Source organism: Urocitellus parryii, chromosome 5 (genome assembly GCF_045843805.1).
Source record: "Urocitellus parryii isolate mUroPar1 chromosome 5, mUroPar1.hap1, whole genome shotgun sequence".
Lineage (NCBI taxonomy): Eukaryota > Metazoa > Chordata > Mammalia > Rodentia > Sciuridae > Urocitellus > Urocitellus parryii.
This window is the reverse complement of record NC_135535.1, coordinates 55,819,016-55,836,636: the sequence shown is the minus strand read 5'-3', so window position 1 is coordinate 55,836,636 and position 17,621 is coordinate 55,819,016. Positions and strand designations below refer to the sequence as shown.

Below are 17,621 nucleotides of genomic sequence, written 5' to 3'. Positions count from 1 at the left end.
CTTTAGGTCCCATCAGCAGTGTTTTGGTGAATAAATATGGCAGCCGGCCAGTGGTGATAGTAGGAGGCTTACTCTGCTGTTTGGGAATGGTTTTGGCCTCTTTCAGTTCCAGTGTAGTAGAGCTTTACCTCACTGTGGGCTTCATTGGAGGTAAGCCAAGTTTTGTTTTTAGCTTTTATTCTTAACATTTCTGTTGTTTCAAAGTTCTGTAAAAAGCATGAACAACAAAAATACTTATTTTTTTTTTTAAATTTACTTTTTAAAACCATGTTATTTTAAAGTATTTTATCTGATCTTGCATTTAACTACTAACTACTTTAGACTGGCCATTTTATTTCAAGAAATGAAAAAAGTTATTGTACACATTAACTTTTAACTATTAAAGGTAGTCACTTAACTATTAAAAAACAAATGGCTTTGAATTATTTTCACTTGACTTTTTACTCTACAGACAGCTGAGATGGAATTGAGAAACAGACTCTCTGCTATAAATAAGTTTTTTTTATTTTTAAAAAACTAATTTTTTTTATTACTCGGAGTATTTGACTTACCACTGATAATATGTTAAAACTTGTGTGAAAGAGATATTTTCTGTATGCACTGATTGAAATTCAACAATAAAATGACTATGTCTGCTTTCTGATTAGTGGTAGAGCTTTTCAGTCCTGTCCTTTCTTTTTCTCACTCAAATGAACCTGTTTAAAAGTTCCGTAAGGCAGTTTGCCACAACACAAACATGCTGAATGGCACACTGTCACTTGATTATCATGGTGCTGCATGCAGAATATCTATTGACTCTAACTAGAAATTGAACATTTAAAAGCACCAACTTTATATGCCTGAACAATAAATTATATTTAAAAATCTACAAAGTTTTAACAAAAATTGTCTTCAATATATTCAAGAGGCTGAGTCTTCCCTTATGCTTAGAGATAATAAGTAAACATTTCTCTGTTTTATAATGATCTGAGATCAGTCTAACCTGCAGTCATGTATCATTTCATGAAAAAAAAAACAAGTATACTATAGGCTACAGTAATACTAATGTTACAACTCTTCTCTTTGCAGCCTGTCCACTTTTCCATGCCTTTGTGATAAGGCAAAACACATTTTGATATTTTAAATAGCAACTTTCTTACATCTAAGCATTGTCATGATGAAGAGAGTGCCCTTTGCTTTGTGCAGACTATCACTATATTGAATTTGACCATGAAATGTTGGGATGGGCCTTCAAGTGGGCATACTTAAAGATAGGATGATTACATCACCCTGTATCAGAAATACTGATTACACTATTATATTCTAATGTGTAATCTCATTCCTTTGGGCCTTGAAGGCCTTAGTACTTCTGAGTTGATGCTATATATATCTATGAGGGTTTTACCTTGTCATTATCAGCCAGCTTAGTTTCTGACTTTGATTTACAGAAAGCATACAGTACTAATTTTTAAATTTGACTCAGCACATACATGATGTGGGATCAGAGATAAATTAGTCTCCTTATGTCTCAGTCTATAAAACAGGGATTTTGTTGAACAATTAATGTGCAAAGTGAATACATTGTACTTTGCAGAGTACTCAGCATGTTGTTATTTATAAATAAATATTAGCAAATAATACCAATTACACTGCCATTGTGCAATGTCATGAAAGTTCTAGAACTTGACTTTGGCAAAAGACTTTTTGTTGTTGTTGTTGCTGAGTGTGTGAGTATGTGCACTCTCAGGAAGTCTGTTTCCTTCAGCAGTGGCAAACAGGTCAGTTATGGAGCCAGATTCAGATCAATTGATTTAAAGTCTTGTGTTCACTGTACCATGCCAGAAATTGTCAGCCTGGGATAAGAGCAAAAGACAAAAGTTCCAGGTGACAGAATGGGAGGGAAATGACGTAAGATAAAGAAACTCTGAAACACAATACTTGGATTTTAGCTTAGGTTCTTCCACATACAAGCTATTTGATCATAGGCAGGTCAGTTTTATTATTTATGAATGGGATATAATTACAAGTACTCTGCATATCTCACAGGTAGAGTTAGAGATCATGCTGTTCTGTTATTCCCGAAGGCATGTTCTTGGTTCTTTCCTGAGCTTTTAGAGATTCTTCTATTCATATAAAATGTCTGTTTGAAAGAGTTGGAGTAAGTATTTGTACTTAAACCTGTAAGTCCCAGAACTTACATACTTAACCACTTTACAATACTGTTTCAATTTAGGTAAACTGTAAACATAGAAAAATGCTCACCTCTCTAGCCCCTAAAATAACCGAATAATGCCTAGGGTGCGGGGGTGCAGGGGAAAGGTACTTCACATGAATCAATTTTATGCACTTTCAAAAGTACTTTATTCATCAATAGTGCTAAATATTGCTTCAGTGGGACACAAAAGTTAATTCATTTCTCAAAGGCAATAATACACTGCCAAGGAGTTCCCTAGACTATGGGAACATTGGCTCATAGAAACAATCAGCTTATATCCTTGAAATAAAAACATATTTCAAGTAAAGCAAAACAAAACAAAAACTTCTTTTTTATTTAGCACTTGCGTATCTACATACATTAAATTTGGAATGTGAGGGATGTGAATAATGAGATTAATCACTTAAATGTATTACTCTTTTTTATTATTTGCATAGTATTCAAAGAAATGCCTCTGGGGTAATACAAAATTTTTACAAATTATGAGCATTTTAGTCTGTCCACATTTCTTCAACTCTGAAAAGACAAAGTCTTTCCATTTTTAAATTCACTCTTGTCCACACAGAAGAAATCTATGTATTTGCAAATAAATGTATATTAAGAGGAAATGTTAAATTATCTGTGGAATTAAGTGATTTTTTAATAAGATCTAAATTCTGTCCTCCTTTACACCTAGCCTGTGATTTTTCATACATAGGTGGAAGTTCTTGGTTTTATATCTGTGCTTTAAAACATCATATGAAGTGTCCAGTTATGACAACATTTTTAGATGTGTACAATTACATTTATGCTTATAATCCTCAAAAATTACTACCTGCTGCTGCATTTTTCGTTCACTTTTCCCCACTTGAATGTGCCTTCCGAAAATAATTTCTTATGTGAGTGGTGTAATATGTTTGTGTTTTCTTTTTTCCTCTTTTGTCTTGTTCTTTTTAGGTTTAGGTTTAGCCTTCAACCTGCAACCAGCCTTAACAATAATTGGCAAGTACTTCTATAAGAAACGACCCATAGCGAATGGATTGGCCATGGCAGGGAGTCCTGTTTTCTTAAGTACATTGGCCCCTTTCAATCAGTTCCTTTTTAATAGTTACGGCTGGAAAGGAAGCTTCTTGATTTTAGGAGGTATATTTTTGAATGCCTGCGTGGCTGGGGCCCTCATGAGACCCCTTGGCCCCAAACAAACTACTCAGTCGAAAAATAAGATTAGCATAAGAGCAGAAGATACAGAATCGAAGAAAATCCAACAGAAGAAATCGACATGGAACAAAATTAACAAGTATTTAGATTTCTCCCTTTTTAAGCATAGAGGATTTCTGATCTATCTCTCTGGAAACGTCATCATGTTTCTGGGGTTTTTTGCCCCTATCATCTTCCTGGCTCCGTATGCTAAAGACAGGGGAATAGATGAGTATTCCGCAGCTTTCTTGTTGTCTGTTATGGCTTTTGTTGATATGTTTGCCAGGCCTTGTGGAGGATTAATTGCAAACTCCAAACTTATCCGTCCCCGAATCCAGTACTTCTTCAGTTTTGCGGTCATGTTTACTGGAATCTGTCATCTCTTGTGCCCCCTGGCACAGAGCTACACGAGCCTGGTGGTATATGCTGTATTTTTTGGCTATGGATTTGGGAGTGTTAGCAGCGTCCTCTTTGAAACTCTCATGGACCTTGTTGGAGCTCCAAGGTTTTCCAGTGCAGTGGGACTCGTCACCGTGGTAGAGTGTGGTCCCGTTCTTCTTGGCCCTCCTATTGCTGGTAAGAATATTTCTCATCAAGGAGAGCAAAATGAATTATGCAGGTATTCATTAGCTGAGAAGTTCTTTACAGTAAATAATGTGCTTTAAATAATGCTAATGGCCGAAAAAAGACTGTAGGGGGATTAATTTTCATATTTTATTACGCATTTTAAAATTTCATAATTAGTTGATTTTATACCTGACTCTGTTTCAGAACCTGGACCTATGAATTTGAGAACTTAAGTTAGATTGGTAATTAGTTGCATGATTTTCAGGACTTCTATCCCGATTAGTTGTTATTTTGTGCTTTTAGGAATATATAAAAAAAAAAAATGTGACTTTAACATTACTGAACAGATTTCTGTTCTGCTTATATAAGAATGGGTTCACAATGTAAAATCGTGTCCTGAAAATTTCAGAATTTGTTTTTTATTCTGTTAGTTATATTTATTTGTAACTAACTGCCACGGAAGCCATACCTTTATATCACTAACATATAATACAGGGATAAAGAAAAATCCACTGAAAGTTGTTCTTTTGACTAGATAGTTTATGTTGTGTATTTACAATTGATAAGGATTACCTTTATATTTTAAGATTTGAAATATTTTTAAAGATGTCTATAAAAGTGTCTATGCTAAATTAACTCAATAAAGAAAGTAATGCAAGTTTAGTGTACCACCAACAAAATTGAGAAGTTGGTCTAATATTTAAAAAAAAAAAAAAAGAAACAAAGAAAGGTAAAATAGTCATCACAGAAGTGTTAGATTTTTGTTGGACTTCCTTGTCAGTATTTTATGGCTTCCTTTTGAAATACAGTTAAGAGTACTTTTGAAAGGAAATTATATTTAGATTGAATAATGCTTCTGAACCCATGGTAAAGACACATGCATAATTACATTCTGACATCAAGACTTCTCTAGTCTTAGATTTTAAATGTTGTTAATATTAAATTATTTTCTGTGGGACAGACTTTTCCAGCAACTACTGTATGTTATTTTGGTCACTGTTAAGCTTAGATTCTTGGCCTGCCCCCTAGTGCACAGTCAGGTTAAATGCAAATTTCCCCATGTATTTAGTCAGTTGTTAAACTGCTTTCTGTGTGTCATCAAAGAACCGTTTAAAAATGGAGACATTCATGTCAAAAATGTTACTCTTAATGCCCTCATTGACTTTTGTCTTTCACTTTTTCACTTGGTTAGGAGGGCCTTAGAGCTGGCTGTAAGATCTTGGTGGTGTAATTGTTGGTTTTTCCTATCCTCTAGTATTTAGGGCAGATTTTAGGTGATATGTTTCTCAGTATTGATATAACACCATATCCAAACAATTGTTGAAAAACAGTGAAAGCCATTAGGTCTTGTTATTTATCAGCCACCTGATTTTCTTACAAAACAAAGCACAATTGGACTATCTTTTCATATGAAATTGATTTGACCAAATGAATTTTAAAGTTTATGCATTAGCAACAAATTCTAACTATCAAAAGAGAAAAAAATTATACATCACCATGCATGGTGATATGAAAAAAATTAAGTCTAATCAAAGACATAGTAGATTGGCTCTAAGAATTTTTTAAAAAGTGATATGATTTTGCCACTTCTGCACATACTGAGAACCTGCATCAATATATTTTAAGGCAGTTTCAGTTACTCTGAGTGCCTGTTGCATTAATATTGGCAAATCATCATGTCATTTGGTGCCGATTTGACGTAATAGATCTGGAACTCATTGTTGAAGCTTTCAGACTGTAGCATAGATATCCATTTTTTAATACTATTTCTGCCTTGTAATACTCCTTGACCCTCAGGCAGGAGTATCCTTTTTAGTATTTGATTACTACTGAAAATGTCTGGCACATAGTAATCACATAGTAAATATTTTTGAATATTTCGGTGATTTTTTTCTGACATACTTGCTGCTGCTGCTGCTATTAGCCCTGGTAGTAGACCAATGAGAGGTAGGGAGTGTGTGGGTTTTATTTCTATTGATTTTTTTCAGACTGATCTTTAAGTTTTATACTCATTAAAAACTGAAGCTTTAGCTCTGGAAATCATATCTGGTTTCCTGATGCTGAAAATTTCCCAAAACACTTAGAAAGTACAATTATTAACTAATGAGGCCATGGATCTTATGTTTTCATATTTATATTGACTATCACACAGACAGAAATATTTGACTAAAATTAGAAAGGAAAACAAAAGTTATATATACATATATAACATTTTTGTTATATATACATATATTTTGGGCTTACTCAAATGAGCTCATTCTAACATCTACCTGTTTAAACCAGAATTTTATTCAAATAGGTAAATATTACAAGTACCTAAATTAAAAATTGAACCTTTGACTACTTTTTTAGTTAGAATGCTAGAAACTCTTGCTAAATAGGCTGACTTCAAGGGTCTATATTGGAATCACTTGGAATGCATGTGATAAGTAATATAGCTTTGTACACACTGAATTTGCTGTTAGTAATTATTAAGAATTAAATGCCTTCATGAACAAGAGGAAAACTAATTACAAGCTGAAGGATTTTTAAGTCAATAAGGCTTCAGCTTATGTGGTACCAGCCTAGTTCTTCAAGGATCTCAATAATCAAATTGAACTAATGGTTTCTTCCTGATTAGTTTGGCATTGATACTGCAGACTTGGATAAAGTAAAAACAAACAAACAAGCAAAAAAAAAAAAAACTGTAATTAGACTAAAAAGTGATATAACACTTGAATAAGAGTTTACGTGAAACCATATTGTAGAGTTGTTATGAATATGAAATTCAACGGACCTCAGAGTCCAAATTCTGCCACATACTAGCCATGTAACCAGATTGCTTCATAATGAGATATGATAGATCAAGTTCTTAGCCTAGAGATGGAGATAGGGAGCCATTTAGTAAGTTTAAAGCCCTGTCAAAAATAGTGTGAAAATCTTTGTGTCTGTCCTAAAGACTGCATTTTTTCCCCTTTATTGAAGAGAAAATGAAGCATGGGAAAATGACACAATCTTGATGGGCATGCTATAAGTAAATAGATAAATATATCCTTACTTACAGGAATGAGTTAAAAAATATATTTTTTTTCTGGTAGTTATCAGTACACAAACACATATATACCTAATTTGTCTTAGTTGTATATTTTTATTGGAAGGAATAATTTTTAATAAATTTAATGCCCTACTATTATAATGCTCTAAATTTATGTACATACTTTTATTAAGCTTATATAGACATCATAACCTAGAATGTTTTTTCTTTGTTAAAGTCTTGTTTAACATTAATTTAAATAAGAGGTGTGTAATTTGTCTAGAGGAGAGTTTCTTTGAAATTTTTTATCATTTAATAACTGTTTTTATATGTCATCCTAAAAGATGTTCTTTGTCTCTTAGGTAAATTGGTGGATATAACTGGAGATTATAAATACATGTACTTAGCCAGTGGGGCTATTGTGGTAGCCTCAAGTATATGGCTGCTCATTGGTAATGCTATAAACTATAGATTGCTTGCAAAGGAAAGGAAGAAGGAAGAGGCAATGAAGAAGCAAATGAACACAGAGGAGTTCAGAGAATCGGAACCCTTGAGCAATGCTAAACAGGATGAAGTTACTGTCAAAATGCCAAAAGGAGAGAGTGCGCCCTCAGAAAGAGAAACTAATATTTAACAAGAATCACACCTCTGATTTCAGTATTCATGAATTTACTTAGAAGTTTGCTTCTGTTTTGCAAAATATTGAAAAGGTTTTTAGTTGAAACAAGCAGCCACAGATAAGAATGGAAATGAGATTTTACTGGATGGCAAATTGTAAACTAGTTCCTAAAAATTTGTTTGGATAGTTAAATTTTGAGGTTATGCATACAAAGAATCCATGCAACGAGTTTATTTCCATGCTCAACTCAGAATGTGGTGGTTGAAATACAAATTTTAAAGTCTTCCAGGCAGGGACTTCTAGTGTCCATTATAGAATGAGATCTAAATCTCAAACCCTGATATAATTACTTAAAAAGAGAATCCCATACAAAAGCCCTCTTCTCTTCACATTTCATTTTTTATTTGATATTAAAGTTTAAAATAGAGGAAAAAATATTTTTCTCCTCATACATACTCACACACAGAGAGACGCACACAAATACACACAGGTACATAAACATATACACTCATGTACATACCCACATGAACACAGAGTATATGGAGAACAAAAGAAAATAAATAAATTTGAAAAGGATATTATCGTAGTCACTTGTTCATTTTTTAAAGTAAAAAAAAAAGTCCATGGAAACAAAAAGAATGTATATTTGCATACTGTTTTACAATGTGGATTTTAAAGATAGGCACATAGATGAAAAGGAGGGTGGTCTTAATTCAGAAATGTAAGTGGCTGCTATTTAAAAAAGCACTTCTGTGTATAAAATAAGTCTGAGAAAAAAAGAAAGACTCCATTTTATACCATTACTTTTTCGCATTCTTAGACTTGATTAATCCACACCCAGGATTTCTTTGACGGGGTTTCACTAGTGCCTGGTGCTAGAGAATAGAGCCCTCAAATAATTTTCAGAATTCTTACTTAATATGTAAGTCAAACTAAAGATCTGAATGACAACCAGCAATGAGCTACATCCATTAATCTTAACAGGATTTTAGTTTTTAATCCACAAATTAAGAACCTGGGATTTCTTTTAACTAGGCCTCGATTTAGTTTCATCATCATACTGAAATATCAAAGAAGAACGAATCTGAATCCTAGCTGATAAGTTCATAAACACACCGAATCCTAATTTTTTCCAATCCTTAGCAGTGATCTAAGGTTCCTGTTATGTGCGATCCATGTAGTATAGCTAACTAAGATTGTGAGGTCATTTTATTGAGCCTTCTAAACTCCCTTCTAAATTTCCTCCCTCTTCCAAAACAAACAAACAAAAATAAATAAATAAATAAATAAAAGCAAGACCAAAGCACCAACAGGTCTTTTCCTCAGCCACTGAAAATGGCCATAGGAATGGTAGCGCTTGAAAATTTTATCCTCTTACTTATTACACTATGCTGCCTGTGACTATAAGCAGGAAACAATTTCAAAAAAAAAAAAAAAGTCCTAGAAGTATAGACTGTGTGGCTTGGAATTGTGAGTATGGTTAATAACATGATGGCAAGAACCTTGGCAGATTGCAGCCCAGGTTAACTCAGCAGTTTGTCATTTTCCTGTGTGAAAACATCTGAGAGTCTAAATTTCTCTTTAATACAGGCACATTTGATAGTTCTGTGCTTTCAGAACTAAAAATATAATAGCTAAAATGATAAATATTTACACCTACAAATCTAAAGATTAATATTCTGATTAATAAAAAGCATTTATAATATTATTATGGAAGTGATGTCACCCTTCATATGTCCAAAAAACTTTGTTTTTCTTTTTCTTTCTTTTTTTTTTTTTATTGCAGTAGAGGCAGGTGCTATTCTTATTTCTAATGAGACTGTACCTGGACACCATGCTTTTGTAAGAGTTCACATTAAAGATTTGATTTTTAAAATTTTTTGCACTCTTTAAGCATGTGGCTCATATTTAGGGAGTGATATAAAATTTTTTTTTCATTTCAGATTTGCTTTTTTGCATATGATAGGGTGTTTATATTTTTCAAATATTGAATAAAACAAGATGTGCCAAGATCATAGATAAATAAATGAAGAAAAATGTGACATTATATGGCTGTTTTTCATTAGTTTCACTCAATCTTGATTCTCAAATTAACTAGTTTTATATTATTAGTGCTTTTGTATTCAATTCTAACTCATCCTATGAAATGCAACATGGTTGCTGTGTAGTATTTGTCCAGTTATAAACACTTCTGTAAAAATACCTTGCATTCTCTGAAAATACACATCTAAACTAATACAGGTATCAGACCCCAGGAAGGAATAATTAACAAAGTAATGATCTTGGAGTTTTGGTTCTTAAAACCATATCCTTATCACGGGCTAGTAGAGACTTTCTGTGGGGTGCATTCCACTGCCTTCTCCGTGGGAAGAGGTTTATTTGCCAACTGAAGAGTCAAGTCAAACCAATTTATACTTGCTTTGCTGCTCTTTGGTTGCCTTCCATTATCTCTTCATTTTTAACATTGATTATATTATTTTTTTAGGAAAAAAAAGGAAGAAAATTTGCAGATTCAAAGTATGATGTCATATATAGAGTCATGCCTGAGAGTGCACAGCATGAAGTCATAAAAATACATGCATATTACCCCGCAAAATTAGTCCAGAACACACATGAAACATGATATAAAAACATACTGGATTATAAGTCATTCTACTTGTTCACTTTTATTACCTCACCTCCAATCATTGGAAGAATAATTGCAGAATCAAAGACTGAGCAAAGAATATTGGCCCAGAACTTTCATTTATTGCATAGTCACATAAGTGGAGGAGTAAATATATTTAGCCTCTGTGTCTGAAAAATTAGTGCTGAACATATTTCTTTGCCTAAGTAACAATAGAGTTTAGATGTTCAAGATATGAAGCAAAGTCAATTACTGCTAAAGTTCCTACTAGACTCTGTTGCCCACCATGGAATTTATAGGAGGATTGTCATAAACCAGTGTACCAAAATAATTTATGATCACTGTCTATTTTGCCATTTGTGTTAACTTAGCATCCCTTATATTTCAATATTTACCCTTAAATATTTCTTCACATTTTCTGACAGATCATCGGGTATGGACTTGTCCTGACCTGTCCACATCCTCTTTCCTAATCCTTTTTAGGTCAACTTAAAAAAGAAGGGGCCAGGTTATAGTATATTTCACATGGGAAGACCTGATTTTTTTCTCCGTATTAATTCATATGACTCATTGATTTCACTTGTTTGGTACCAAATTCCAACTAAATTAGTTCATGGGCCCACAGGCTTCACCTGGACACCAGAAAATAAGTGAAACACTTAGGTTTGATAGGTCTAAACGTGCATTTTAAAATCCTGGCATTTTATACACATCATTTTCTGCCTATAAAATGACAAGGGTATTTAAAAGAGGAAAAGACACCATATAAATATTTTTTATATAGATGCTATAACCTTGATTAATTAGTTAAAACTTTTTTCATCGAAAATCTTTTTTTAATCTTATTGTGTAGAATATTTCAGACTTTTAATAAAATTAAAATAAAATAATAAATGTAAGACTCAATTTAATTAGGGAGAAAGAATACAAAGTGAGAAGGAAACTAATATTTATGTATCATATATTTTGCTTATATAATGCCTTTTAATATTCAAACCAAAGCCATGGTAGAAGTAATTAACTTGATATAATTAATGAGTGGAAACAAAAACAGACATAAAAAGAATCTCAGAAAAGCCCCCAAAGTTAAAAAGTAGTATGTGACCAAATCAAAATTTAAACTCAGGTTTACCTAAAAGCAGAAAAGAGCCCCTCCCTGGGGTATTCACTACCATGTTGCTTCCAAATAGAAACTACAGAGGCAAAAGTAGATAAAATATAGATACAAAAATGTAAACATTATATGGTAAACAAATTAGATTTTACTGAAATTTGTATTATTTATTCAATGTTTATTAGAGAATATGTTTGCTATAAACTGAATATTATTTCAAATTGCTTGCTTTTTTTAGACAATGAAAATTATCCCAAGTAATGGTGATAATTATGTAGTAGCCATAATTATTTTAAAGTGACTTTTTTTCTCATGAAAATAGCAGCGTATTTATATGACTCAGGCATAATATATTTTTCCTGAAGTTGGATTTAGAAGGAGAATGATATTTACTGTGGATAAGGAATTCCTATACTGGTTGCTATTTATTATAATGTAAAAAGTGAAAACTACTTACTATAATAAAACAGTATATTTAGAATTTTAGTGATTATCCCCATTTATAGGATTATCCAAAGCTGCCATAAAAGGAGTTAAGAGATTCAGAGTATTTGATTTATCCTTATAATATGTATTTCTTTTCATTGTTTAATACTGCTTCCCCTGAACATATTACTTTTCAGGTTTCTCTGAACATCTATATCATCATTCATTTCTTATCATTGTTGCTTCATCTTCTCCCTCTGGACTCTTGAAATCCTGAGAATGTGTTTCTCCTACCTCTATTGAGGGATGCACTTCTAATGCACTGCTTTCTTTATGACCTCATGATGAATCCGGTCCTATCTATTTGTGATTTGGAAAATAGTTGTCCTGACGCCAACTGTATATACTTATCTTTCCAAATAAGGGAACTCCTGTGACTATAGATATGAGGTTTCCTGGACAGTGAATAAGCTTATGTTCTAAATGTTTTATTAGTATAGTTTTCCTTACGCACAATAAATATATAATTGAATGTGATTTTAAAGAATCTTTAAAAAAAAAAAGTCTTCCTATCCTTGGCACTTATTATCATGAATGTTTCTGTCTTTCTTGAAGTGCCTGACACTTTTAGAAACAAAGCTGACCATCACAGCATTGCTGTATATATCAACCTATAGGCTTTGGCAATGCAGTAGTATCACTGATAGAACATATCAAGTAAATTTCTTACCATAGTAGTTTATAAAACCAAACATTAAAATTATGGATATGAAAAACTAAAATTAAAATCTTGACTTTCTCATCTCACCTTTTTTCTTTTAAGATTTTTGACCTCTGCATATCCATATGCATGATCATGTTTGTGAATCCACTGAAAAGCTCAGAAGCCCAAATATCAGTATTTAACTATAATGTCTGTGTTATTGAAATCATGTTCATTTTTGTTGATGCAATTAAAATGAGTAATTTTCTGATTTCACGTCATTTTTTATAGTTCTGATTTTTATAGTTTTGATTTTCTGTTCTGTGTTATCAATTGTTCTTATGCTGTAGATTTGAGCTCATTACAAATTTCTGCTATGTGATTTTGGTCTTCTCTCTCCAAATGCTTTTCCCTCAGTTCATGTAGGGAGGGACAGATTACATAGGAATTGCTATAGTTATTTTATGAATGATAATTTTTAAATGTCTACCTTAAGAGCAAAATTAACATTGATTTTAGTGGTGTATGGAAATTCTTAGACCAAATTACTTCTCCATTCCAACCCCTTGCTGCTCTATCTTTTCTCTCCCTTTTACTCTAATTATTTTCCTTTTTTTTTAAATGTTGAGATAACTTTCTTTAACCTTTTTACTTAATCATAGACAGTTTTGCTATGGAATTTTGTTTCTTTGGTGGATTTGGTTATACACCCATCATTTCCCTGATCTTTATGTTTTTCTATCTTTATCTGTACTTCTTAATGAGATGAGCCATGCTCAGGAATAACTAGGTAAGCCAGCATTCACTGATCATAAATTTATTAACATTGCAGCAAATATTTTTTTTCACATGATAAAACAGTTCTTTTGTTTCTTTGTTTTTAATTCAAAGGTAACAAAATAAGCTAGAAAAACTCTGTATGAAAACACTGGTACTGACCACTCTAATAAGGCATCATAAGTTGGTAAAATGTTCTGCTCAGAAAAAGAAAAGGATGGGATTTTCATCTCATGAGTTTCTGGGTAGAATTTTAAAACATTATTTTTATTCAGACTTCTATTGTGTTTTATTTTTGTTTCCTTTTTTTACTTTCATATGTATCTATAACAAGTTTTTTTTTAGTTAGACCCAATTAATTTATATATTTTGTTCATTAACATACACCACCAATATCTGACATGTTATTCATGGACTTTATTTTTCTAAGACCTATTATTTCTAGTTAAAGTATGAATTTCTGGATTTAGTAAAATAAGACATGTGAACTGAAATATTTATTTTCCAAACATTAGATATAATTGTATTTTGATTTGTATTGTATTTTGTTTTAACATATTTATATACCGAAAGATGTACTCAATTAATTTGTTACATCTTCTCAACTTTCCAAACTAATTTTGTTAGACATCCACATTTTAACAGTACTAGACCATAGCAGATTAAGGGCTTTGCCTAAATATACACCAATCCTCTGAATTAATGCAGGATTGGAGATGGAACCCAGGTCCTTTGACTCCAAAGACATTTTCTCTGTATTGCACTATGTAAGCCATTCTGTTTGAACTGATGACTTTTATAGAGTGAATAAAATATTTTCCTAGAAACACACTTGATAAATTCTTTATATTCCATATGGATATTTTCTCCAATCATACTTTGTAAAATCATGTTTCCAAACTTAATTTGAAAATATTTGCTGATTGCAATAGTAGATAATTCTGGATAATCAGAAGTAACATCTACTGGGATGAATGATTTTACACAATACATGTTGTTATAATAATATCAAAGTAATTTAAAATACCAATATTATGCTAATAGAAATAATATTTCAGTATTCCAGTAATTATTTTTTTTGCTTACATTTATATTTTAAAAGTAGCATTCATGCATTTGTTCCCTAAATTAAAATTCCAGAATATAGAAAATAAAAGTTTGTGAATTATTAAATTACATGCCAGAAATTATTGTCATTGTATTACTTGAGGAGATCATGCCTACAATCTTAACCTAAGAACCTGAAGATATGTTAAGAAAATAATTAGAATATGGTCTATCCCCCAAAAATATTGGTTTTGAAATGGTAATCTCACCTAATTACCAATACTAAAATGCACAACAAATGTTTGGAAACAGTATAACTAGAGCTTCTTTTGTGCTGGAAATACCATCTACCTCCATCATACCTAGATAGATAGATACTCTTTCTAAATTATCTCTGTTTCATATGCCCTCAGAAAATAACAAGAACAACAAAAATAATCAAATTATTTTTAAAGGATTCTTGGAGGAAGACTGGTGGCTTTTTAGAGCTTTGTTCCAGAAAAAACGTAAAAACAATAATCAGTGCTTAATATTTGTTTGCTCAATTCATTGTTTGTCCCTAAACACATCTGCAGTCAGTGATGTGTTCAATTAGATTCAGCCAAATTAACATTCCTTTACTGTTTCCATTGCCATTGTGATAGGAGGCAGTCTCAGTAGTTTCAATGTGTGCATGTAATAAATATAAGGCACCTTCATTTGTAATCAGGACAAAAATGATGTCATATTTCCGTCACAGTCTGTTGGTATAGTAATTCCTATGTGGGAGATGAATGAGCATAGTCTTTTGAAATATTTAATAAAATTGGCATGTGATTTGAAGTTTTCATATAAAGTATTTCCTCCCAAATATGTTAAAATAATTTTAATTAAATATTTCCTAGATTGAATAATTTCCCATTTTTAAGAAATTTTTGAAAAATTTTATTTAATAGTTTACATTCTTTCAACAAATACTCCTTTCTCATCCCAGTATTAAACTGGAGCAAATATTAAAAATCAAGATTTTTTTTTTGGGGGGGGGTATTGGGAATTGAACTCAGGGGCACTCAACCACTGAGCCATATCCCCAGCCTATTTTGTATTTTTTTTTTTTTTAATTTAGACACAGGGTCTCACTGAGTTGCTTAGCACCTTGCTTTTGCTGAGGCTGGCTTTGAACTCTTGATCCTCCTGTCTCAGTCTCCTGAGCCCCAGGAATTTTAGGAAAAGTAAGATTTTTGAAATAAAAGTTATACATAGCGTGTTACTAATATTAAAATACACATATGTAAGACATTCCTTAGCCATAGCCACACCCAGCTACCTTTTCAAGAATTCTTTAAGAGATTGGATTTAAGGCTTAATCTGTGCAAGTGTTTTTAAAATATAAATTATATCTTGTGTTGTAATTTTATGACTTTTAAGTTAAAAAAATATAATGAAATTTCTTTGTTCTATAGTATTTTAATGACTGCTGAACAAGTTGCCACATGGCCTATTGACTGTGGTTAGTTACTCTGATATAAAATAAAGAGTAGTTTTGCTTGACACATAAGAGGATTCAATTAGTTGTTTTTATATGATGTGAATTTTGATTGTCCTATTTCATTTCTTTTAAAAATTAATAAAATATAAAATAATTAATTTAAATATTTTCCTGTCAATGTTTAAAAATATAAGGTAGACCATCTTCCTTTTGCCTTCTTACAGATGAATGTACTTAAAGTGATTGTGATTTGATCTCGATAGATTTATTTATTTATGGAATTTTCTTTTGAAATTTTTTGTGTCTGTAATAGTTGTAAACCTAGCAAATAAGACATATGTAAGAAGTTAACAAAAAATGAGAAAAAAATGGCATTTTCATATAAGAACATATTTTTGTTTTAGCTAAATTTTATGTAGATTTATTTAAATGAGTTTATTCTGTTGTTCATCAATTAATTGTTCCTGCTTGCTTTTAAAGCAGATTTGTTTAATACTGCATCATTAACCACTTGAATTTCAGTTGATTTACAGTGTTACATGGGAATAATGTGTTAGAGAAATATCTGCTGTAGTTTCTAGGTCTTACTACACAATAAATTTAAAACCAAATTGTCAAATTCCTCTGTGGGAATACATGTTTTACCCGAAGTTTTGAGTATATTTTCCAATTCATCTCTTTCTTACTAGACTGTGAGCTCCTTGTGGATAAGGATGTCATCTTAGTTAGAATGACAACAACTTTAATGCCTAGCAAAGTGCCAGGCATAGAGTAATCTTATTGAAATAACATGATGGATCTAGATAATTAAAAGATACTACAGTATTCTTTGATGCAGCTTGAAATATATATTATAAGACTTCTCTAATATGAAAAATAAGACACAGAAACACCTGTAACATTTTATTTACTTAAAATGAATGTTCTGTATCAAATTCATTTTTTATTTTCTCAAACATTCTATGCAAATGCTGAAATATGCAGCAGCAAAACTTTATGGTACATATCAACTAGTTTTATTTTCTTTACAAAATCAGAATTGCTCTTTAGGCTTCCTAGAGTTGTTGACAATCATTTTAATGACTAAAGGTGCTACTTGTTTCCAACATTGACCTTGATCATAAGTGCTCCTGTCTGCTAAGCTTTATTTATGCTTTCTTGGGGGTAAGTGGGGAAGAGTGCAATAAAATTAGAATATCCTTTTTGTCTGAATTATGCAATTTAGAACTATCTGTGTTCCTTTGTACTCTATTATTATTGTATTGTAGTTATTATTTCTTACTGCTCACTAATTTGTATTGCAAGCCTGTGCTGTTTCTTAGAAAGTACATGCATATATATTTCTATGATGTATAAGAAAAAACTGTATCGCTTATTAAAATTAAAATTAAGATGACAAATAAATTTACGTGTTAAATTTTTTAAATACAATCTATATTGCGTTTTCTTAAGGTCCATGAAATGCTGTGCTACACTCTACATTAATCAAAATATAATGTCCAACACAAGCCCACATGTAGGAGCACTTCTCCTTTTGTCTGAATGTATGTAACTGATAAATGTCAATGGAAGTCAGAGGAGTGAAAAATACAACCAATTTATTCTGGCTGAAATGAATGTGTATGGTTTGTTCTTCATGAGTATATACACATGTGATTTACACAGAATAAACATACAGGTCAAAAGAGAACACTACCCACATCACAGAATTACCATTGTGCCCTTCCTATCTCACTGTCTTTCCCTTTACTTGCTTTTTAAATGAACTTTAAAAAAAAATGAGAGAGAATTTTTTAACATTTATTTTTTAGTTTTCGGTGGACACAACATCTTTATTTTATTTTTATATGGTGCTGAGGATCGAACCCAGTGCTCCATGCATGCCAGGCGA

The 17,621-nt window shown here is 31.7% G+C and overlaps 1 protein-coding gene across 6 annotated transcripts in view; it reads left to right on the top strand.

Moving 5' to 3' along the window:
* Slc16a7 (solute carrier family 16 member 7) overlaps positions 1 to 17,134 on the top strand; it is a 182,983-nt gene extending 165,849 nt beyond the window's left edge. For all 6 annotated transcript variants that reach the window (XM_077799241.1, XM_026392955.2, XM_026392957.2 and 3 more), the window contains 3 exons: positions 7 to 150; positions 3,131 to 3,946; positions 7,313 to 17,134. In XM_077799241.1, coding sequence (XP_077655367.1) covers positions 7 to 150; positions 3,131 to 3,946; positions 7,313 to 7,584 — 1,232 coding nt within the window. In that variant the 3' untranslated portion in view covers positions 7,585 to 17,134. The remainder of the gene's footprint in view (positions 1 to 6; positions 151 to 3,130; positions 3,947 to 7,312) is intronic.
* Positions 17,135 to 17,621: the final 487 nt, after the last annotated feature.